Source organism: Nansenia antarctica (genome assembly GCF_963989245.1).
Source record: "Nansenia antarctica genome assembly, chromosome: 17".
Classification (NCBI taxonomy): Eukaryota; Metazoa; Chordata; class Actinopteri; order Argentiniformes; family Microstomatidae; genus Nansenia; species Nansenia antarctica.
In genome coordinates, this window is record NC_137687.1 from 16,670,572 (window position 1) to 16,694,311 (window position 23,740).

The window sequence follows — 23,740 nt, forward strand, 5'->3', positions numbered from 1 at the left end:
TTTTAATGTGTTTTTTATGCTGTGTTCTTATGCTGTTGTCATGCTGTTTTATGCTGTGTGATGTTTTGTTTTATTCTCATTTTATGTTTTATGCTGTGTGATGTTTTGTTTTATTCTCATTTTATGTTTCCATCGAGGACCACTTTGGAAATAAGTGTTTTAAATAATGCTTTCAAGTGCTATCCTCTGGACATACCTAGTGTCATGATGTGTAAATGATTCTATGTCAATTCCTAATAAAAATCGAATCAAATCAAACACACGCAAGTACATCCGCAACTATAGGGATAATAATAATAATAATAATAATAACAATAATAATAATAATAACTTTAATTTATATAGCGCCTTTCAAAAACCCACGCTGAATACGCGCCTGTCTGCCTGTGTGGTGAGCAGCTGACCAATCAGCTCGCAGAACACACTCCGTGAGGTTCGAGGGGGCGCAACAAAACCCGCGGAGCGCCTCTGAATCAGCACTGCAGAAGGAGAACCGTGACAGTCTTGATTGAGAGTATAATATGAACTTGATCTAACAGAGTCCGTAGACTAGAGGATCTGTCTGATCTAACAGAGTCCGTAGACTAGGATCTAACAGTGTCCGTAGACTAGAGGATCTGTCTGGAGAACATGACAACCGGGACCATCCGAGAAGCAGCGGATTGGGACAGGTCCGCTCCCAGGCCCAGTGCCACAGGTAGAGGCTGTTGAGCAATTACTCGTTAGGCACTTCGTGACGTTAGAATTATAAGGTTCTATCTCCATTTTTTTCAAAATTGAGTTTTTTTTACATAATCTGATCCATTAGGTGTTTATTAACGCCTGTGGGGTGTTATTTTTAAAATGTTGACATTTTTGAGTTAGTAATTCATAAAATACAAAGGTTCCATCTCACAAAACATAATGGGATGTAAAAACTTTGATGCTCAATATCTCTGAACTGCCCTAAACGGAGATATAACCTTATCATTCTAAGCTCACGACTAGTGTATCGACTCGTACAACAGGTAGCTTATAGTATAGATCATAATTAGAATAGGGTCCTTTTCATTTTTCGTTCGTTTTGTCGCGAACAAATATTGAATCAATTGGGCATTGGCTTTAGATAGAGAGAGGGAGCGGGATAGAGAGAGATTTAACTGTAAATAATTAAATTAGAGTTATTTGGGGGTTTTGGAAAGCCACACTTGGTTATGGTAAGGCAAGACAGTTGCAGGCTACTTATCAGTACGGTAGACATATTTATAATCAAATTCTTGAAAATCATGGGGTAGCCTATTATGTCCTTCTTTAAAATAACTGCAGAAAAAAAGAAAAGGAAAAAAGGGTAATCAAAAACTATGATAGAAATGTAAATTATTATTTGTCTATTTATTTCCCGTTCATAAAACATCGTTTTGTCTCAGATGACTCACACATGTGCAGTGTTTGTGTTTGACTGGTTTGCATTTGCAGATTGTTAGAGTATATGTGTAGTATTGATGTTTGTCTTTACTGTCAGTTATGTACTGTTCTTACTGCATATGACATAATAATGATACTGGTAATTATTAGCATGATGATATTAGCATCCCCATAAAAAATAAAAAAATAAAAAAAAGTATTTATTAATAAGTGACTGGCATCCATTTCTATCTGTTTACATATGATAGCATTGAGATTAGATAAAAAAAAATAAAAAATAAAATAGTTAAAAAGAGAGCCTGTCCAAAAGAGGTGTTGCTGCAGTGACCGTATCATATCACATATCAGTGTGATATGTGTGTTTCCCCCTGGCTGCAGAGCTGGTGATGAGGAGGAAGAGCAGGGCTCTGTGGCTGGTCCTGGGCATGCTCAGCCTGTCCCTCCTCCTGGTGGCTCTGGGGCTCTTCACAACCACGCGCACAGAGAGTCTGAGTGTCAGCGGCTACATCTCTGGAGTCATAGTGAGTCATATGCTACATCTCTGGAGTCATAGTGAGTATTATGCTACATCTCTGGAGTCATAGTGAGTCCTCCTCTTCTATATCCTCATCATCTATCATGGTGGGGCTATGCCAGATAGATGTCATATTTATGGGGAGAACTAATGGCTCACCCTTAAGAAAGGGAGGGTGATTCTGAGTTGTTTTGATTCACTTTATGTTTCCATGTTGTGTGTTTTAATGTGTGTTTTTTATGCTGTGTTCTTATGCAGTTTTTATGCTCTGTGATGTTTTGTTTTATTTCACTTTATGTTTCCATTGAGGACCACTTTGGAAATAAGTGTTTTAAATAATGCTTTTAAGTGCTATCCTCTGGACATTACTTAGTGTCATGATGCTTGAATGATTCTATGTCAATTCCTAATAAAATACAATAAAATCAGTACAGATAAAGTATATTTACCGGTAAATTTTGATAACCACAGATGGCATAGAATAGAAAGTACTATATAGCATTCAGATGGTAACTCTAAGTGTGGTTGTTGATGAGCAAAACTAAATTCATTATCAAGCCAATGAAGGTTGCAATTGGATTTATTTTTGTATTGTTAAAAATGAATTGTGAAATTCATTCACAATTTCACATTTGTCTCTAGTGAAACTTAGTTTATTTGGTTTAGAGAAGGTTAGTGTGCCCATGCATTAATTGTCTATAGAAAACAAGAACATGGGTGCGTCAGATTTAGCAAGAAGCTAATTTCCATCTGTCGTCCAACCATACTTCAAACCATATAATCTCCAAAATAAAAATGTTACACACAACCATAAGTCATTCGGATTTAGCTTTTTCTCCTTACCAACTACTCCAGTGTGTAAACCTCTGTTAGGGCTTTCACACCGGCAAAGAACCGTGCCGGTTCGCGTTCGCGTTCGGAAACCTCTGAACCTTGGTGCTGTCTGGCGAATGAGCCCGCGTTCATACCAGTGTAACCTGAACCATCCGCGTCATCAACGCTGGGTGATGAAGGGGCGGGATAAACAAAACAATTCACAACTAGATGGCAGCTACTTCACTGGAAAAGAGGATAATATCTTCCACTACTACAGTATCTGAAATACACACACTTTTCTGTGAAACAAAACAAAAGACACTTTCTATATGCGTTCTTTTACTAATCAGCTGCTCCATTACTGGAATAGAAATGGTTTACGAAATTCGCGTTCGCGCATGTCCGCGCGTGTGCGTGTGTGTGTTTGCTGAGCATGTGAGGAAGATAGAGAGAATAATGACACTTTTGATATTGTTTTTGATCACTAATGATTAGATTTAGATTAGATTACATTTTGTCTACTTCCTCCTTGCTGGTCTCTGCAGCCTAGAATAGGACACACCCACTGACGACGTGACTGTTCTACCTTTTGGTTCGCGCTTGAGAACCACTATTTTTTGGTGCCCGCTGCGAACCAACTTTTCAGGTTCCGAACCAATTGAGCTTCGGTCTGAACGCGCCGGCCGGTTCCAGACTTGGTTCCAGACTTGGTTCGCGAACGCGAACCGGCACGGTTCTTTGCCGGTGTGAAAGCCCTATCAGACATGTAGAACTCAGTGCTAAAGGTTAAAGGTCAGTACTAAAGGTTGACGTCTAATGCCGGATTGTTAGCATCGTCTGACAGTGGCTGCTACTTAAGGGTGCTACAGATCGGCGGTTCGAGCCCCGGCTGGCCACATGTCGAAGTGTCCTTGGGCAAGACACTGAACCCCAAAAATTGCTCCCAGTGAGCGGGCCGGCGCCTTGCATGGCAGCTTGCCGCCATTGGTGTGTGAATGTGTGTGTGAATGGGTGAATGAGAGGCCGTTGTAAAGCGCTTTGGAGCAGCTTTGGAGCAGCAAAAAAGGCGCTATATAAGTGCAGTCCATTTACCATTTACTTATCTGTTTCCTGCAGTTGGCTTTCGGATCATTCCTGGGCGTTCTTGGACTCCGTCTTCAGGAAAACCGTAAACAACTGGTACTTTCTACTACTCTTCACTGACTCCTCCTTTGAACTCCCCCCCACAACTGTGCTGCTTACCTTTCTGCTTATTTATGCTCTTTTTCACATTGTAGGTTAACCATAGCTAACCATAGCTAACCATAGCTAACCATAGCTTTCAGTGCGTTTCTCTGTCCCTTTTTTTCTGTTACTCATCCTGCGCATCTCATCGTTTTATAAGATCCATCCTTCCAACCAACCAAGGTGTGAGGTGGATGTAAACCCTGTTCATCAGACTGTTAGTTTAGACAGATAGTTTAGTTTAGACACAGCAGTGTGAAGAAGTGACTGACTTGCCTCTTGTCTCCAGCTTGTGGCTGCCATAGTCTTCCTCAGCCTGGGGAACATCGCCTCTTTTCTGTGTGTGGTAGTGGACGGTGTCTTCATCGTCGTCAACATGGTGAGTTACCTACCAGACAGTATACACTGCATGTGTGGAATAATTCTTCCCTATACATTGATTAACCTACCAATGGACCTATCGCTAAGCCACGCCCCCCTTTGAAAACTCAGACAAACAAACAACGCTTCACTGGCAGCGACTGACTGACCGGCCGTGACTGAATGACGTTCAATGACTTACAATGGCGGTAGTTGTCAAATTTCTGATTTCGGATTTACCACAGCAAGTAATAGACATGTTTTTTAAAGATGACAATAATATTTAGTCTAGAAGCTTTTCACCATCAGATATTAGGGAGTTGTTTGTCCGAGTTTTCTGCCTGTGATATGATCGGACAATTTCTATTTTGGGAGCGTGGCTTAGCGATAGGTCCATTAATCTGATGGGGTAATTAGATTTCTTTGCCCTATTTTTCACCTTGCAATTTAGGTGGTCAGAGATCTTTCCTGGACCAGAAACCCAAAGTGGGGCTTAAACAATGAGTCTTGAGGCCAATGCACACGGCGTGCGATTTTGTCGCACGACAACATCCGATTCTCAATTCACACCAATGAATGTGAATGGAGAATCGAATGTTGTCGTGCGACAATATCGCATCGCACGCCGTGTGCATTGTGTCATTGGGTCTCATTCAAAACAATGGAATCGAATTCGGCGGTGCGACAAAATCGCACGCTGTGTGCATTGGGCTTTAGGGCCTCCAAATCAAAGGTGTGAATGAAAATACAATCATATTTTAGCCTGTGTGTCATTTTTACAATTACAAAGGCATACACACGGCTGAAATATGATTGTATTTTCATTACCAAGTATAGGTTTGTAGTATAGCTCCAAAGGGTTAAAGAGGGTTGTTCAAGTGGTAATATGGTGTTGAACACATTATATGTAACATATGCTTCACTTTCACATGCCTCACGTTGTTATATGCATGCACAAGGCTACACAAATTACATATATTTCTGCATTTATACCAGTATCATGTTCTTGTGGAGTATGCCACAGAGACAAAACTAAATGCACTCTTTTTATTGTATTATACCTTTATTTAACCAGGTGAATACTCATTGAGATTTAAAATCTCTTTTCCAAGAGAGACCTGGCCAAGAGGGCAGTATATAAAGACAGATACATTCAGGTTTCAGACATACAGTCATAAAACAATGAACATAAGGCAGTATCAGGAATGCATAGGTGGCTGAGTTAAGAACAGAGATACTCTCTAGTATTTTCCCATTCAAGGTCCTTCAAGATTCCACTCTAATTGCCATTGTTCTCAAAACAAAGGCTGCATGAACACGATCAGTTCATCTCTGTGTTTCTGACAGCTGGAGTGTGTTAACCCTTTAACCTCTCACCACCGCGTTATTAATCCTCCGTCCCTCTCTCTCACGCCAGGATGTACGTCCTCTGAAAGCAGGAAGATGCCAATTTTACACAAGTGGAAACAGCTACATCTATGAGAATTACTTTGCCTCTGTGAGTAGCCTACTGCCCACATAGCAACATCTGATCATGGCTGCCATGGTATAGTACAGTGCTGTGAAAAATACAGTGCTGTATTTGCTTTCCCCCTTCCCAATTTCGTCTGTTTTTGCATGTTTGTCACACTTAAATGTTTCAGATCATCAAACCATTTTTAATATTACACAAAGATAACCCGAGGCCCGATTACTGCCAGACCTGTTCAATTTAGAAATCACTTAGGCCCTGTCCACACCTATACGTTTTTTTTTATAAACGTCCTAGCTATATAATCAATACTTATATGTCCTAGCTATATAATCAATACATATATGTCCTAGCTATATAATCAATACTTATATGTCCTAGCTATATAATCAATACTTATATGTCCTAGCTATATAATCAATACTTCCAATAATGTTGTCAGACACCGGGCAGGGCAGGGGAGGCCACAGTTGATTTTCACCCATTTCTTTTTGATATTTGAGTGATGTTAACTCCTCTGTCCTGCAGGTGCCGTGCCAGGGTAATAAAGGGTTAATAGGGTTAACTCTGTCCTGTAGGTGCCGTGCCAGGGTCTGGTGGAGTCCTGCAGCATGAAGGTGCGCAGCGGAACCTGCTACTGCTGCGATCTGTATGACTGCGCCAAGTCAGTCACACTGCATCTCTACACACACACACACACACACACCCACACACACCCACACACACACATATATGTTTCTTTTGAAAAAATGCACTTTAACTCTCAAAACTTAAAATGTCACAAAAGCAAATCAGTGCTTTTAATGTGAAAATCATTCCACTATTTATTTCAGAATGACACACTAAATAATAACTATAACCAGAGAATGTACTGTACAGTGCATTCTCAAAGTATTCAGACCCCTTCACCTTTTCCACATTTTGTTCTAAAGCACTTTGAATTGCCCCTGTTGTCTGAAATGCGCCATACAAATAAACTTGCCTTACCTTGCCTAGCAGTAAAAACATGTAGGTAGGAGTTGGTAAAGGGCTGTTTTACAACCAACAGTGTAGTCTAAGTCATACATAGTCTTACACAGAGACAACTAAAGTCTGTCTATATTTCATTATCAGTGGAAAGATCATTTAGGACAATTAAAGATCAGGCATGACTTTGCTTTTTAGCTACATTTTTAGCTACATGACTTCAACGTTAACAGTCTCTTACTGCTCCTTACTGAGGTGCTCTCTGCTGCCATAACAACTGCATGTTTTATTCACCTGAATGAGAACGTTAGGGACTGGAACAGGTGTCATTAGAAGGGCTGTGCAGCTTGGCTAGTCTAACCAAGTCAAATCCTCCATTTACTTGTAATACATAGTATAATACATGTTTTTGAGTGCTTTCATACAGTACTTTATAAAACACATAGTAACTCTACATGTTAACTTCCACTGACTCACCCTCACTCTCCACTTTTAAAACCTACTCAAAACCTACCTGTTCTCCCATGCATACAACCTTCCCTACCCCTAACCATCTCCCCTGGCCCTAACCCTGCCACCCCACCCCCCCTCCTCCCCCCCTGGACATTGCTGTGTTAATTGTTCCCTGTGCCTGTTGTTAACTCTGTGTTCCATGTGCTCATGTTATCTGTTGCTTGTTGTTTCTGTGTCTTCTGTTTTTCCCATATTGTCAGCGTCTTTTGCAAGGAAAAGCGCTATATAAATACAATTAATTATAATAATAATAATTATTATTATTATGAAAGGAGTGGCAGTGAGTGACCTGTGTGTTGTGGTCGTGTCTTCCAGTACCAGTACCTGGATAACTACTATGAGTTTGTCTTCTAGCGGGGGGTACCTGGATAACTACTATGAGTTTGTGGGCGTGAGGAGCTGCCAGGACGTTCTGGTCCTGTATGTGCTGATCTGGGTCCTGACCTCCCTCAACCTGGTGGCCTTCTGCCTGGGCGTCTTCACCACCGCAGTGCTGGGCAGCATCAAAGACCTGGTGAGAGACACTAACCATAACCATAACCATAACCATAACCATAACCCACTGTGTGTTGGTTCAGTGGTAGGTAGATAGATAGATAGATAGATAGATAGATAGATAGGTAGGTAGATAGGTAGATAAGTAGATAATTAATTAATTAATTAATTAATTTTGCCATTTAGCAGACGCTTTTATCCAAAGCGACTTACAATTACGATAGGTAGATAGGTAGAGAGATAGATCCATGGGCGTCACCACCATATATTTGGGGGGGGACGTGTCCCCCCCACCTTTGAAACAAGGTCGTTTGGACCCCCCCACATTTGCCATCAAAAATATGTTGCATGACTGGTCAGCGTTATTTTCATTGCTTCACAATCAAATCCGTTCCACTTTATGAGTAGGGGATTGCCCATATCCAGAAGTCCACTCCGCGTTTTACTTCTGTTTTTAACACGGCAGCAGCAGAATCAGACACGCACGCAGATTCAAAACATTCAGACTGAGGCAAGATGATATTTAGATCATCCACCAAGATGGATATAAGGAAAACAAATTCTAAGAAGAGAAAAGTAAGTCAAAGTCATCCAAGTTTTCCCGTGAGTGGCCAAACAGCAACATTGCGTTCTCCCAAGGTCAAACACAGCCAGCTTTTCTGATAAGAATGTTAGCACCTTATGAGACATTCTCTGTATTAGCAATAGAATTAGCATAGCCTACTAGCAACCAAATACGAGCTAGATCAGCTATATGGCACTAGCAGTTTTGTTAGGCATTACTAGTGCGGTTAGACATGTTTAAATGCAGAACAGACACAGGCGAAATGTGATCAAAAGCACAGAATGGCGACAAACACCTCACAGTGCTTACCTGTCCTGTCATTATTGCATCTCCTGCCCGTGTTCATTGCCCTGAGCATTTGCACAATTTAATTTGGCCATTGCACCCACCCAAAGAATCAATTTTGCATCTGATTGCTTGAGCTAGGGTTAAAAAATAAGAAGAAAACACCTGTTCCATTTATTTTTCTATTTCTAAAATGCTTGTGATTGTATTTTTTGTATTGATGATTGTATTTCTATGTCAAATGTTCTATTAGAGAAAAACAATATGAACAAGTGCTCAATGCATCCCCATTTCTCCTGATATAGGTGGTTGAGAATGAGAGTGAGTCAGAGGCAGGGGCAGCAGGCAGGGGCAGTGGAGACAGCTCTAATTCACTCTTTGATTTTGTTTGTTTGTTATAGTTGTATGTTCTGCAATGCACTGAAGAGGGCTAAGTTTGATTGTAATAGGCTCTGAGTAGCCTAGGTACATATTTTATGTTTCCTCATAACTTTTTATTCAATTTGTTGACTCAAAGTTACCTCATTCTTTTCTAATTCACTCTTTGATTCTTTTTGAATCTTCATATTTAATAAAGTACCTAAAAAGTGCCACGTGTCAGTGTCAGGCCTCTGTGAGTTAAACCAAAACATAATAGTAGTCAGTAATTGCAGACCATGCCAGCTCCAAGGAAAAACAAGGAAAGAGGGAGATTATTTTGGGTGTAAAACGCACCAGAATGCAGGAAATTGAATCTACTATTTAAAAAAATTCGGGGGGGGGGACCCCCAGACCCCCCGAAAAAAAAGTGTCCCCCCCACATTCAAAAAGCTGCTGACGCCCATGGATAGATCTTTATTTAGTCAGGACGGTGCACATTAATGAACAGTCACTTATACATAGTATGGTGACAGTAAATATGCCGGATTTAGCTGTGAGCTAATTTGCATCCGTAGTCCTCATCAAATCAAATCAAATTCAAATCAATTTTTATTTGTATAGCGCATTTCTTACAAGATGCAACTCAATGCGCTTATGACATTAAGTCACAGAAATGGGGTGAGAGAGCTGGGGGACACAGCAGGACGTACCCAGAAGCACACACATCAATGCCAGACAGAATTGTTTTTTCTCAGATCTACATCACCCCCCCACCACACAGATATCATGGCATTGCTATAACTCTTCTCTCCCGTTCCTGGGAGATTAGTCAGTGTGGTGTGGGTGGGCGCAGGCCTAGAGTATATGATGGGGAGCAGAGAGCATTGTTGAAATGAGATCACAAGATAATGGCTTGCATAAGGCGGTCTGTGGACATTTTGGAGGTTGTTGTAATCAACCAAACATTACATTTTTTACAGTGCAGATGGGTGCTCTATTCTTCAGCCCTACGCTCAGCTATGTGTGTGTGTGTGTGTGTGTGTGTGTGTGTGTGTGTGTGTGTGTGTGTGTGTGTGTGTGTGGTCCTGGGTTTGACAGAGGAGCAGCTCTGTGACCTCAGGCTCCTCCCCCACTGCCCCTCTGCTGACGGACCCCAGCACCCACTCAGGACTGACGGACCCCAGCACCCACTCAGGACTGACGGACACCAGCACCCACTCAGGACTGACGGACACCAGCACCCACTCAGGACTGACGGACCCCAGCACCCACTCAGGACTGACGGACCCCAGCACCCACTCAGGACTGACAGACACCAGCACCCACTCAGGACTGACGGACACCAGCACCCACTCAGGACTGACGGACCCCAGCACCCACTCAGGACTGACGGACCCCAGCACCCACTCAGGACTGACAGACACCAGCACCCACTCAGGACTGACAGACACCAGCACCCACTCAGGACTGACGGACCCCAGCACCCACTCAGGACTGACAGACACCAGCACCCACTCAGGACTGACAGACACCAGCACCCACTCAGGACTGACAGACACCAGCACCCACTCAGGACTGACGGACCCCAGCACCCACTCAGGACTGACAGACACCAGCACCCACTCAGGACTGACGGACCCCAGCACCCACTCAGGACTGACGGACACCAGCACCCACTCAGGACTGACGGACACCAGCACCCACTCAGGACTGACGGACACCAGCACCCACTCAGGACTGACAGACCCCAGCACCCACTCAGGACTGACGGACACCAGCACCCACTCAGGACTGACGGACACCAGCACCCACTCAGGACTGATGGACCCCAGCACCCACTCAGGACTGACAGACCCCAGCACCCACTCAGGACTGATGGACCCCAGCACCCACTCAGGACTGACGGACACCAGCACCCACTCAGGACTGACGGACCCCAGCACCCACTCAGGACTGACGGACCCCAGCACCCACTCAGGACTGACGGACACCAGCACCCACTCAGGACTGACGGACCCCAGCACCCACTCAGGACTGACGGACACCAGCACCCACTCAGGACTGACAGACACCAGCACCCACTCAGGACTGACGGACACCAGCACCCACTCAGGACTGACGGACCCCAGCACCCACTCAGGACTGACGGACACCAGCACCCACTCAGGACTGACAGACACCAGCACCCACTCAGGACTGACGGACCCCAGCACCCACTCAGGACTGACGGACACCAGCACCCACTCAGGACTGACGGACCCCAGCACCCACTCAGGACTGACAGACACCAGCACCCACTCAGGACTGACGGACCCCAGCACCCACTCAGGACTGACAGACACCAGCACCCACTCAGGACTGACAGACACCAGCACCCACTCAGGACTGACGGACCCCAGCACCCACTCAGGACTGACAGACACCAGCACCCACTCAGGACTGACAGACACCAGCACCCACTCAGGACTGACGGACCCCAGCACCCACTCAGGACTGACGGACACCAGCACCCACTCAGGACTGACGGACCCCAGCACCCACTCAGGACTGACAGACACCAGCACCCACTCAGGACTGACGGACACCAGCACCCACTCAGGACTGATGGACCCCAGCACCCACTCAGGACTGACAGACACCAGCACCCACTCAGGACTGACGGACCCCAGCACCCACTCAGGACTGACGGACACCAGCACCCACTCAGGACTGACGGACACCAGCACCCACTCAGGACTGACAGACACCAGCACCCACTCAGGACTGATGGACACCAGCACCCACTCAGGACTGACGGACCCCAGCACCCACTCAGGACTGACGGACACCAGCACCCACTCAGGACTGACGGACCCCAGCACCCACTCAGGACTGACAGACACCAGCACCCACTCAGGACTGATGGACCCCAGCACCCACTCAGGACTGACAGACACCAGCACCCACTCAGGACTGATGGACACCAGCACCCACTCAGGACTGACGGACCCCAGCACCCACTCAGGACTGACGGACACCAGCACCCACTCAGGACTGACGGACCCCAGCACCCACTCAGGACTGACAGACACCAGCACCCACTCAGGACTGATGGACCCCAGCACCCACTCAGGACTGACAGACACCAGCACCCACTCAGGACTGACAGACCCCAGCACCCACTCAGGACTGACAGACACCAGCACCCACTCAGGACTGACGGACACCAGCACCCACTCAGGACTGACGGACACCAGCACCCACTCAGGACTGACGGACACCAGCACCCACTCAGGACTGACAGACACCAGCACCCACTCAGGACTGACGGACACCAGCACCCACTCAGGACTGATGGACCCCAGCACCCACTCAGGACTGACAGACACCAGCACCCACTCAGGACTGACGGACCCCAGCACCCACTCAGGACTGACGGACACCAGCACCCACTCAGGACTGACGGACACCAGCACCCACTCAGGACTGACGGACACCAGCACCCACTCAGAACATGACCATCTCCACCCAGGACATCACCCGCTCCACTCGGTCAGTCTGCATGGGGACCCCGATATGTCTGTGAATTAAAATGTCCATGAATGACGTTGTTCACACCACACACATACATTCACAACCAGTTAAAGTGGAGAAAAGTTGACTCAACCTGTCTGTTGCGTGTGTGTGTGTGTGTGTGTGTGTGTGTGTGTGTGTGTGTGTGTTGCGTGTCTGTGTCGACCACACTGAGCATGGAGAGAAGAAAGAAGAGCAGAGACTTCTCTGGGGATTTGAGAACCAAAATTGTGAAAAAGCATCTAGATGATCTCAAGGTTACAGGTCCGGGGCACTTGGTGGCGTAACGCACTAAGCATCGACCATGTAACCGCAGGGTTCCCGGTTTGATTCCGGCCGCGGACGGACATATCCTGCATGTCATCCCTCCTCTCTCTCTCTCACCCATCCTTCCTATCAATCTCTACTGACTCTATCCTCCTCTCTCTCACCCATCATTCCTATCAATCTCTACTGACTCTATCCTCCTCTCTCTCACCCATCCTTCCTGTGAAATCTCTACGGTCTCTATCGCAATAAACAGAAGAATATGAGTGGGGCTGCCCCACTCAGAAAAAATAAAATGACATCTCCAGAGATCTTAATGTTCCTGTGTGCAACGTCATCAAGAAGTTCACAGCCCCTGGTACTGTCGCTAACCTCCCTGGACATGGACAGAAGATCATTTTGGAAAGATTGCAATGAAGGATTGTTCGAATGGTGGATAAAAAACCTTGATCAACTTCCAAACAAATACAAGCTGACCTGCAGACCGTGTCAGCTCCGCACAATCCCTCGCTATCTGAATGAAATGGGACGCTATGGTAGGAGACCCAGGAGGACCCCACTGCTGACACAGAGACATAAAAATGCCAGACTGGAGTTTGCCAAAAACCTACCTGGAGAAGCCAAAATCATTCTGGGAGAACGTCCTGTGGACAGATGAGACCAAAATAGAGCTTTTTGTACTGTTTACAGAAAACGAAATGAGGCTTTCAAAGAAAAGAACATGGTCCCTACAGTCAAACATGGTGGAAGTTCACGGATGTTTTGGGGTTGCTTTGCTAAATTTTGCCGCTAAATTTCAGGACCCTCCTTTCATGACTTTTCCTAGATATGTGCGTTCTACCACCCAGTATCCTTACATTTTCAAAATCACTTCAGGATAAGATAGTATAAAGCTGTTTTGCAGTTTTTCTGTGTAGGAGGCAGGCGTAAAAAAGAAGCGCCCTCTAGTGATCTCTGTGTGTAAATAGCAGATTTACATTCTAAAAAGGGGGTCTATTTGACCCCCCAAGGCGGCTCTACTAGTAGGTAAAATAGGCACGGCTGTTGTAGTGTTAAATCATATTGAGATAGGTGTAAGATGCTCCCACAGATAGAAAGAGGAACCCACAGATGATCTTGCTGTTTCTCTACTCAGTCTACTGTATATGAAACACGACTGGTGGATAGATGATTCACTTACTTAGACAAATGTATTCATTGTAAGTTGCTTTGGATAAAGGCGTCAAACATTTACAAATGTAAGATGATGAGATGGTATACTACAAAGACTCTGCTCCCTCTGCCTTCCCATCGGCCTTGTTGTCTACACCTCCTCCTCCTCCCTCCTCCTCTCTCTGTTAACCCTCAATCAACCCAACCCAGCATTAGACTTCAGGTCAACAGAACAGCAGGGTGGAACAATTGGTTCCACACCTGGCGCCCGGTTTAGCAGAACCAGAACAAAAACAGACCAATAAAGCAACTGACAACACAGACCCTAGAGTGAACCGTCCATTATTCATTTATCGACTCATGCTGCTCATTGGTGTGATAGTTTTCAGTCTGGTTTTAAACTACTCTGTACAGTACTTGGAAAAGAGGGAATGGAATGTCGTCCCCTGAATTAAACTGAGCTGTTTTTGTCTTTTCTTTTCTATCTTTAGAGAGCCTCCCTTTATTTTGCGCCGGCAGTGGTGACGGGCTCTTCTCAGACTGATCGACCAGAGATAACCCGTGTGAATTCCAACCCGCCTCCGTTCGCCCCCCTGTATAACCTGCTGCCCTACAAACCCCCAGGCTACTCTGTCTAAATGCCCCCCACTACCCACCCCAGGGCTACTCTGCCTAAATGCCCCCCACTACCCACCCCAGGTCTACTCTGTCTAAATGCCCCCCACTACCCACCCCAGGTCTACTCTGTCTAAATGCCCCCCACTACCCACCCCAGGTCTACTCTGTCTAAATGCCCCCCACTACCCACCCCAGGGCTACTCTGTCTAAATGCCCCCCACTACCCACCCCAGGGCTACTCTGTCTAAATGCCCCCACTACCCACCCCAGGGCTACTCTGTCTAAATGCCCCTGCAGTGTTCCACTACCCACCTAGCCCGCCTCCTGACAAACCAAAGGATTCTTTTGGTTTTGTAATGTGTGGCAATTTACACTGTGTGGTGTAAAATGTCTGAATATGAAAATGTAAATATGTTTAACCTATTTCGATAGATATTTGTTCTCTATGGTATACATGCAATCACAACATTGTGAAAAGGCTAATTATTTAACAAGTTTTGACAAATGTATAGGTTCATAAATAATGTACTTTTTATACTGCATTTTCTTGTATCTTACTTAAACTTAAATAAAAGTAAAGGTTCATGCTCTTGGTCCGATCTTCTTTCTCCGGGTTTGTGATTTTCGTATTCAACAGGGAGACTGCTTGATGTTCAGTGTCCTCTTATTGCCCCTAACATTATTTGGCTGTGGTCTAATAGTACATGACTATCTTATCTACCAAGAATGATTTGATTTGAGCCAAATATGTTCAGAGATATGAACTTTGTTTCAGTCTTTCTTTGAACCTCCTAGACACCGATGGATGGGGTGAGAGTTTTGGAGGGTGGGGTTATTGAGCTCTGGCCAAATAAGACAAACCTCAGTAACAGCTGCTTCCTTGTGTTTTCTTCTTCCTTTGATGTGTGTGTGTGTGTGTGTTGCAATGTACTTCCTACACTACAGAAATACAGGAGACGGGGAAGAGACATAATCAATTGCAATGGCTTAATCCAATGTGAGGCAACAGTGGGAGAGAGAGCTGCAGTCTGGAAGGTTTGGCTCCTTCTTTGGGCCCATGTGTGGTTCGCCTCTTACCTTACCTTATCTGTCACGTCAACAAGGAGAATGGAGTAGCCGCTGAACTAAAGACAATCCTGTCTTGTTTTGAATGAATGAATGAATGAATGGTCTTTATTGTCATTGATATAGTACAGGTACCAAACAACGACATTTGGGAGGGGGGGCTCCCCTGGTGCTAGGAAAGAAAAAAAAACAACTAAAAAAACAAGAAGGGAAAGGAGCTGGTTTACATAAATAAAGGCTATGTACACTATCCACTATACTATACTGTACAAATAAAACACTGTGCTGTACTCTATGCTATGCTATACCTATTCTAACATTTCCTATTCTCTGCAACCTTATGTACCCTAGGGTTGTCATATTGCACATAGTGTTATTGCACATTCAATTAAAGTGTCGCAGTTTGCAGGTTTGAAATGTACACATTTGTGCCTCAGCACTACACCTGATTTTCAAGACTACGAGGAATGCAGCAGTAAATGGTAAATGGACTACACTTATATAGAGCCTTTTTTGCTGCTCCAAAGCGCTTTACAACGGCCTCTCATTCACCCATTTACACACACATTCACACACCAACGGCGGCGGCAAGCTACCATGCAAGGCGCCGGCCCACTCACTGGGAGCAATTTTGGGGTTCAGTGTCATGTCCAAGGACACTTCGACTTGTGGCCAGCCGGGGCTCAAACCGCCGATCTGCCAACCTTGCGATCAGTAGACGGCAGCTCTAACTCCTGCACCACAGCGGCCCCAAAAAAGCATAACTCTTGTTCTGCTGTACCTTTAAGGTATCTGAACACGTTTCATTGTGTCCCAGTGCTCTTCTGTTGGTTCAGCAAAGTGCTGAGATAGTTTACTGATCATAAAACGTATATAAACCCCTCCAAAAAAGTTCGGAAACACTTTTTTTGTTGATTATTCCTCCCCTTTAATAATACCAATTGGTATTGTATTTTATATCGTTGGAAAGCCTGATTGGTCACCTTTACAATGAGGTACAACTTGTAAGGATCATGCATTCATGGAATGAGTAACACAGCTAAACGTGTGGGTAGCGGCCCAACATTTTTTGCCAAAAATCCCCTGCAATATTCTTCTGTTGGTATTCACTCTCGTTTTGAGCTTCAAATGCTGGCAGGTGTATTTCAGTCACAGGTGTGTGACTGGCACCTGAATGGCACCTAATTGACAGGAATGATATTCTGGGGCCAGTGGCGATCCCATATCTCCAGAATCTGGGACCTAACTCCATCCTCCAGGATGACAGCGCTCGCCCCCACAGAGCCAGGATCATCACAGAGCACCTCCAGTATTTGGGAGTGGAGAGGGTGGAATGGACTGCCATGAGTCCAGACCTCAACCCAATTGAACACTTGTGGGATCAGCTTGGGTGTGCTGTACGTGCCAGAGTGACCAACGCAACCATGTTGGCTGACTTGCGGCAAATCCTAGTTGAGGAATGGGATGCTGTCCCACAGCAGTGTGTGACTAGGCTGGTGACCAGCATGAGGAGGAGGTGCCAAGCTGTTGTGACTGCGTATGGATCTTTCACACGCTGCTGAGGTCCCTGACAATGTAAAATTAATAAAGTGTAAAAATGGCCAATATGTGTTGTTTTTTCCGTATCACTGTGGGAGAGTGCAATCATCCAATCCAACTCAAAACGAGAGTGAATACCAACAGAAGAATATAGGGGATCTTGGCAAATATTTTTGGGCCGCTACCCACACGTTTAGCTGTGTTGCTCATTCCACGAATGCATGATCCTTACAAGTTGTACCTCGTTGTAAAGGTGACTAATCAGGCTTTCCAACGATATAAAATACAATACTGTGATATTCTGACGTGTAGCAAGAATATAATGTATAAATGATGAGACACACGCTGGATATCAATTGGACTCTTTAGTTATTCGACGTGGTCGCATTACAGCATGTGCATTGACTGACTCCAGACTGCGCATGACCGGGTCTTGACTCTTGACAGTGTATCGAGTCTACCACCAGGTGGCAGTAGGTGGTCTAAACATTACATCACTCCTTTTTTTTTAATAAATGATAAAGTGCATAACATTTAGCACATACACTGGTTCCTGACCTAAAACATGGCTCTCAACAAAGTAGCAAATCAAAATACATTCTTTGTGTTACTTTAATCAGTCTATTGTTCTCAGATCTATATAGATGTATAACATTCAAACAGTCCATTAACTTGGAACATTGTTAACTCAGAAGAACATGTTAACAGTCCTTTGGTACTCCTGCTCTTTAATCGAAGTCACGCAGGTATGCGGGAGGTTGTCTGTTCTCCCTAACTGGATACCTCGGCGGAGGTGCGGGTGGAGGCGTAGCTGGGCCTACTTCCTCACTGACCTCTGAACTTAAGTCCATTAGAGTGTCTGGGTTGTCTCGGACAATCTTCTTAAAGAATGAACTGTTCCTAGTGGTGGTGTAACCACTTCTTCCAGCTGTTATCATGGAACCTTTGACATCGATTACTGTGAGCGGCTCTGCGTTGTAAGGCGTAGTAAGCTTGTTCTGTTTTGGTTGACGACACAGGACGGTGTCTCCTGGCTTGATGTTAGAAGGCGTAGCGTGTCGTCGAGCATCTGAGAGAGCTTTCATCTTTGCCTTGGCCTCTCTGTCGATTCTGCGTATCTCTTCGTCAGCAGGGATGGTGATTGTGTCTGCTGAGGGTAGCTTGGTGGTCATCTTCCGTTGGAATAGTAACTCGGCAGGTGACGTGTTCGTCGTGCTGTGGGGAGTGGACCTGTACTCACGCAGGAAGACGTGCAGCTGTTGTTTCCATGGCATCCTCTGCATCTGGGCGATTCTGAGTACTTTCCCGACGGTGCGCATGAATCTCTCAGCTGTGGCATTAGCTTGTGGCCATAGAGGTGTTATCTTCCTGTGCTTGAACCCTAGGTAGTTGGCAAACTCAGCGAACTGGTTGCTGTTGAAAAGAGGTCCGTTGTCAGTCTTAACAACTCTTGGGATTCCAAACATGGAGAAGACTTTGTCCATGACTGGTATGACTGTGTTTGCTGAGGTAGATCGAATTGGCTCAACAATTGGGTATCGTGTGTAGTCATCGACTATAACTAACAGATATTCTCCCGATGGGAGTGGGCCATAAAAGTCAGCACTAACACTGTGCCATGGTGCGTCTGGCAGCTCAGACATTTTGAGTGGTTCGGTCCGGGTAACTGGAGTGTTCACTTGACATGGGAGGCAGGTCTTGGTGATGGTCTCTACCTGTTGGTCTATGGTAGGGAACCATACCTTTTCTCTGAGTAGGGCCTTTGTCTTAGCTACGCCCTGGTGGCTTTCATGAGCAATCTGCAGCGCCCTCTGCTGTAGAGCTGCAGGTATGACAATCCTGGTGCCTCGCAGTATGATGTCGTTACCTGTGGACACTGTGAGTTCATCACTGACGAGCTTGTATGGTTTCAGTGCAGCAGCACCTGGTGAGCGGTCTGTGATGAAACGCCATGAGTCATTTATGATGTGTGCACTGACCTGTTGCAGGATTGTGTCTTTCAATGTCTCTCGCTGTATCTCTTGTAGTGTCATCGCCTTGGGTGTTGCTTGAAGTGCTACGAAGTTAACGTACTCCTCTGCAACCTTGGATGCTCTTGTGTTCTGTGACGACTGTACCGGGAGGGGGTGTCTAGACATGTAGTCAGCTGGATTGTCAGCTCCTTTTCTATATTCCACTCTGAAGTTGTACGGCTGTAGTCTGAGGCCCCATCTCTCGATCCGTGCAGGTTGTTTTGATCTCGGGTTATTCCATATCATCTCCAATGGTTTGTGGTCGGTTACCATGGTGAATGGATGTCCATACAGATACAGGTGAAAATGTTCGCAGCTCCAGATGATGGCTAGGGCCTCACGTTCTGTTTGCGAGTATCTCGTTTCTACATCACTGAGTGCGCGGCTGGCGTAGGCTATGATGCGCTTCTCTCCCCCTCCTCCTTTCTGACAGAGAATGGCGCCTAGCCCCACCGGACTTCCATCAACAATGAGCTCCGTCTCCTTCCTGGGATCGAAATATGACATTGTTGTGTCGCTCGTCAGGCTGTCCTTGAGCGTCTGGAGTGCCGTAGCTTGATCACTGCCCCACTGCCACGGAGCGTCCTTCTTCGTGAGCTCACGGAGCGGTGCAGTGATGGTTGAGTAGTCCTTTATGAACCTGGCGCAGTAGTTGGCCATGCCCAGAAGACTTCTGATCTCACCTGGATCTTTGGGGTCGCTGGCGTCGTGAATGGCTGACACCTTCTTTGGATCTGCAGAAATCCCGTCGGCAGAAAAAATGAACCCAAAGAATTCAAGGCGCTGCTTGTTGAATTCGCATTTGTTGCGATTGAGTGTCAAACCACTGTCTTTCAGTCTTTTAAACACTGCTCTCAGAGTGTCGTCGTGTGCTTCCTGAGAGACGCCATAGATGATGATGTCATCGCTGAGGTTCTTCACGCCCGGTATACCTTGCAGCGTCTGGCAGATGGCGTTCTGGAACACTTCAGCGGCGGATGATATACCGAAGTTCAGGCGTTTGTATCTTCTTAGCCCGAGGTGTGTTGTGAACGTTGTGATGTAGCGACTCTCTGGATGCAGCTCGAGCTGGTGGTAGCCTGCTGTGAGGTCCAACTTCGAGAATACCTTGGCACCGTTCAGCTCGTGTATTACATCGTCCATTGTTGGGGTGATATGTCGTTCTCGCTGAATTGCTGTGTTCGCCTGACGCATATCAACGCAGATTCGGACTTTATCAGGGTCTTTTGGCTTCGGTGGTGTGACGATCGGGGAAACCCAGGGTGTTGGTCCAGATATAGTTTCAATGATACCGTCGTTCTCCAGCTTCTGAAGCTCCGCCTCGACCTTCTGACGGACATGGAAAGGGACCCGTCTGTGCGGCTGGCACGTCGGTTGGATGTCGGGGTCTATATGCAGTTTCACCTGGAAGTCTTTCAGCTTTCCGATTCCGGTGAAAAGCTCTGGGTAGCTCTGCACGAGTTCATCTGCGACAGTACGCCCACTGGGTGGCATCACTGGCGGCGTGTTCACCATATTGATGATCTGGATCAGCCCTAGTTCACTGGCAGTTGCGTAGCTGAGCAGAGATTGTCCGGCGTCGCCTCTGAGAACGTAGAACACACTCTCTGTCCGCTTGTTAGTAGCCTGTACTTTGCATGCAAATTTACCAATGATAGGTAGAGCGTTGTTGGACCCATATGGAAATATTTTGATCATGGCTGTGCTGAGCATAGGCTTTGGGTCAAGTGTGTTTAACACATCTTCATTAATTATGTTGACAGCTGCTCCTGAATCAATCAGTATTTTAACACTGACACCATTCAGCTTGATGTTGGTCTGGGGTTGCTGTATACTTGTGCTGTTGATTACATACACATACCTTTCGTCTCCACTTGATGAGTCTCTTGATTTGGTCTCGGAGCATGCTGTCACCTGGTTCACTTTCTTAGTGCTCCGCTGCTTGTAGTGAGCTGTGTCTTCCTCTTGGCTTTGATGTGCTAATTTCTGACCACGGCAGTGTTTGGCATAGTGGTTAGGCTTTCCACAGGCCCTGCAGTCCTTCCCTCTGGCTGGACAGTCACCCTCGTGTGGATAATTTCCTCCACAGTTTCTACATTGCAAGCTCTTCTCTTTGCGCCTGTATGCTGCATGTTGCTGTTTGGCGCCCTTGAGATGCAGTGCATTAATTGCGGTGACAGCCTTCTCTTCTATGCTTTCTGCCTGTTGTTCAGAGATCTCTAACATTCTTCCTAGGTCTAACATATTAGTCAAAGTCATGTTTGGCTCTCTGAGCGCTCTCCTGCGCAGCCGTGTTGAGGTACAGCTCTGTATTATTTGCGCGACTATTTCTCTGTCTGCATCTGCAAATTCACAATCTTTAGCTAGCATCCTCAGTCTGGTATGAAATGTGTCTAAAGACTCACCGGGAAGCTGTATGGCTTGTCTGAACTTGTACACAAGGTATTGTGTGTTCTTTTTCGGTGAGAAATATCCGTGGAGCTTCGTTTTTGTGTTTTCATAGTCATCACTGTCGTCAGCCAGCGTGTCGTAGATATCATGGACTCTCTCTCCAGCTAAGTGAAGCAGCAGTGCCCTCTTCCTTATTTCTTGAGTGATGTTTGTGGCTACGGTGTAATTTTCAAATCGGTTGATCCATTTGTTCCATCGCGTTCCAAGCGAACTGGGATCGGTTTCTGTGTCGAATGGCTGTATGGCCATGTGGCCCGAAAATGCCGACTGCATGATGCTATCGTTAGCCTGGGTAGCTTAGCTAACTACTCACTTCGACTTTTCCGGACGGATTCTTCTTCTTCCTCCTTCAAAAATCGACACTGGTGGCGTTTCCACTTTGAATCCTCGTCGCCATTGTGATATTCTGACGTGTAGCAAGAATATAATGTATAAATGATGAGACACACGCTGGATATCAATTGGACTCTTTAGTTATTCGACGTGGTCGCATTACAGCATGTGCATTGACTGACTCCAGACTGCGCATGACCGGGTCTTGACTCTTGACAGTGTATCGAGTCTACCACCAGGTGGCAGTAGGTGGTCTAAACATTACAAATACCAATTGGTATTATAAAAGGGGAGGAATAATCAACAAAAAAAGCTTTTCCGAACTTTTTTTGAGGGGTTTATATGGTCTAGTCTAGTGCATGTTGGACAAGTAGATTAAACTTCCTACTGCCTCCCTGTACTTTCTTGGCTCTTTAATTTTCTCACCGTCTGCTGTGTACTCTAGTTTTGGCTCACATGGTGTCTCTCTGGACTTACAATCCTGCATTTCAAATCCCTCCAGTATTTTGCTCACATATCTCTCCTGAGACATTTTGACTTGACCTTCTGTTTGCTCAAAATCTATCCCTAAGAAATATTTCAACTTTCCCAGGTCAGCGGAAACCGTTTTCATTCAAACATGTATGTAACATAGCATTCCAGTTTCTGCCTGACTGCTTTAAACCATAGAGAGATTTTTGCAACTTGCATACTAACTCTTCACCTGTTTTTGACTTTTTCTCATAACCTTCTGGTTGTGTCATATATATTTCACAGTCCACATTTTAACATTAGTGCCACAGGCCTTTTCTGTGTAAGCATGATCTACAGTACCACCAGCTGTCTTTTGCCCTGTACTCTCCTAACAGACTCCTAACAGTGCAGTTAGTGCCAAGTGGGCTAAGCTAGCCCTCTGGCTCTGTCCAGCCCTGGAAGTTTCATGAGGAGTGGCGCTGAAAAGCCTTGTGAAATCATCCCCATTCTCAGCGTTTCGCAAGTCTCGTATTAGCAGACGAAACAGCAGGGAACAATGGAGATGTGGCTCAATAGAGAAGCCGTGTGGCAGGGTGGGGTGTATTAGTTTGTCTGAGAACAAATCTATGGTAAAGAAAAAATTTCACAACTTTTTGACAGCAGCTGCAGGGTGAAATATGATGATACGGTACACTTCATCCAAAACCTGATAATGGCAACCAGCAGAGGAAGGGTAGACTGAGAGAGCTACAGGTGTATGCTGAGGTCTTCCACTGTGGCCAACATATAAGTAACACATGGAAGCAAAGAGGTGTGATTGATATGATGTTAACCAAGCACAGAGTTGTGATATGATGTTAACCAAACACAGAGTTGTGATATGACGTTAACCAAACAAAGAGTAAAGTAACTTAGCCAGCATGTTTTCTGACTGAAAATCAAATCTGACTTCATATACATTCATATATTTGCACATATGAAAGTATTAACCATTTTGAGGTGTATGTACTAGACATTGCAGCTGGAACTAGAACTGGGTTATGGGTCCTGGGGTGAAATGATGAGAGGTATCATGCTACTGAACAGGGAATGTGGCATACAGTTGCAATCAAATTATTCAACCCCCATTGGACATTAGGTTTATTGGCAAAATACAACATTTCTCAGCTGTTTGCAATAAACAAATGACACAAGAACTGTTTAAGTAGTTCAATGACACTAATATTACAAGGGGTTTTATCCAAATTCAACACAAAATGCTACTTTTAATGACTACTGCAGTCTAAAAATGATTCAACCCCTTCATGACAGGCATCTTCAGTACT

The 23,740-nt window shown here is 45.4% G+C and overlaps 1 protein-coding gene across 1 annotated transcript; it reads left to right on the plus strand.

Annotated features, from left to right (window-relative positions):
* Window positions 1-630: 630 nt before the first annotated feature.
* Window positions 631-14,582, plus strand: LOC308172445 (transmembrane protein 255B; the record flags this gene model as incomplete). The annotated part of the gene is made up of 8 exons (XM_080547350.1): window positions 631-697; window positions 1,783-1,925; window positions 3,851-3,913; window positions 4,248-4,337; window positions 5,736-5,816; window positions 6,368-6,453; window positions 7,623-7,782; window positions 14,436-14,582. The coding sequence occupies 8 exons, from the start codon at window positions 631-633 to the stop codon at window positions 14,580-14,582; spliced, it is 837 nt and encodes a 278-aa protein (XP_080403476.1).
* Between the last annotated feature and the right edge of the window lie 9,158 nt (window positions 14,583-23,740).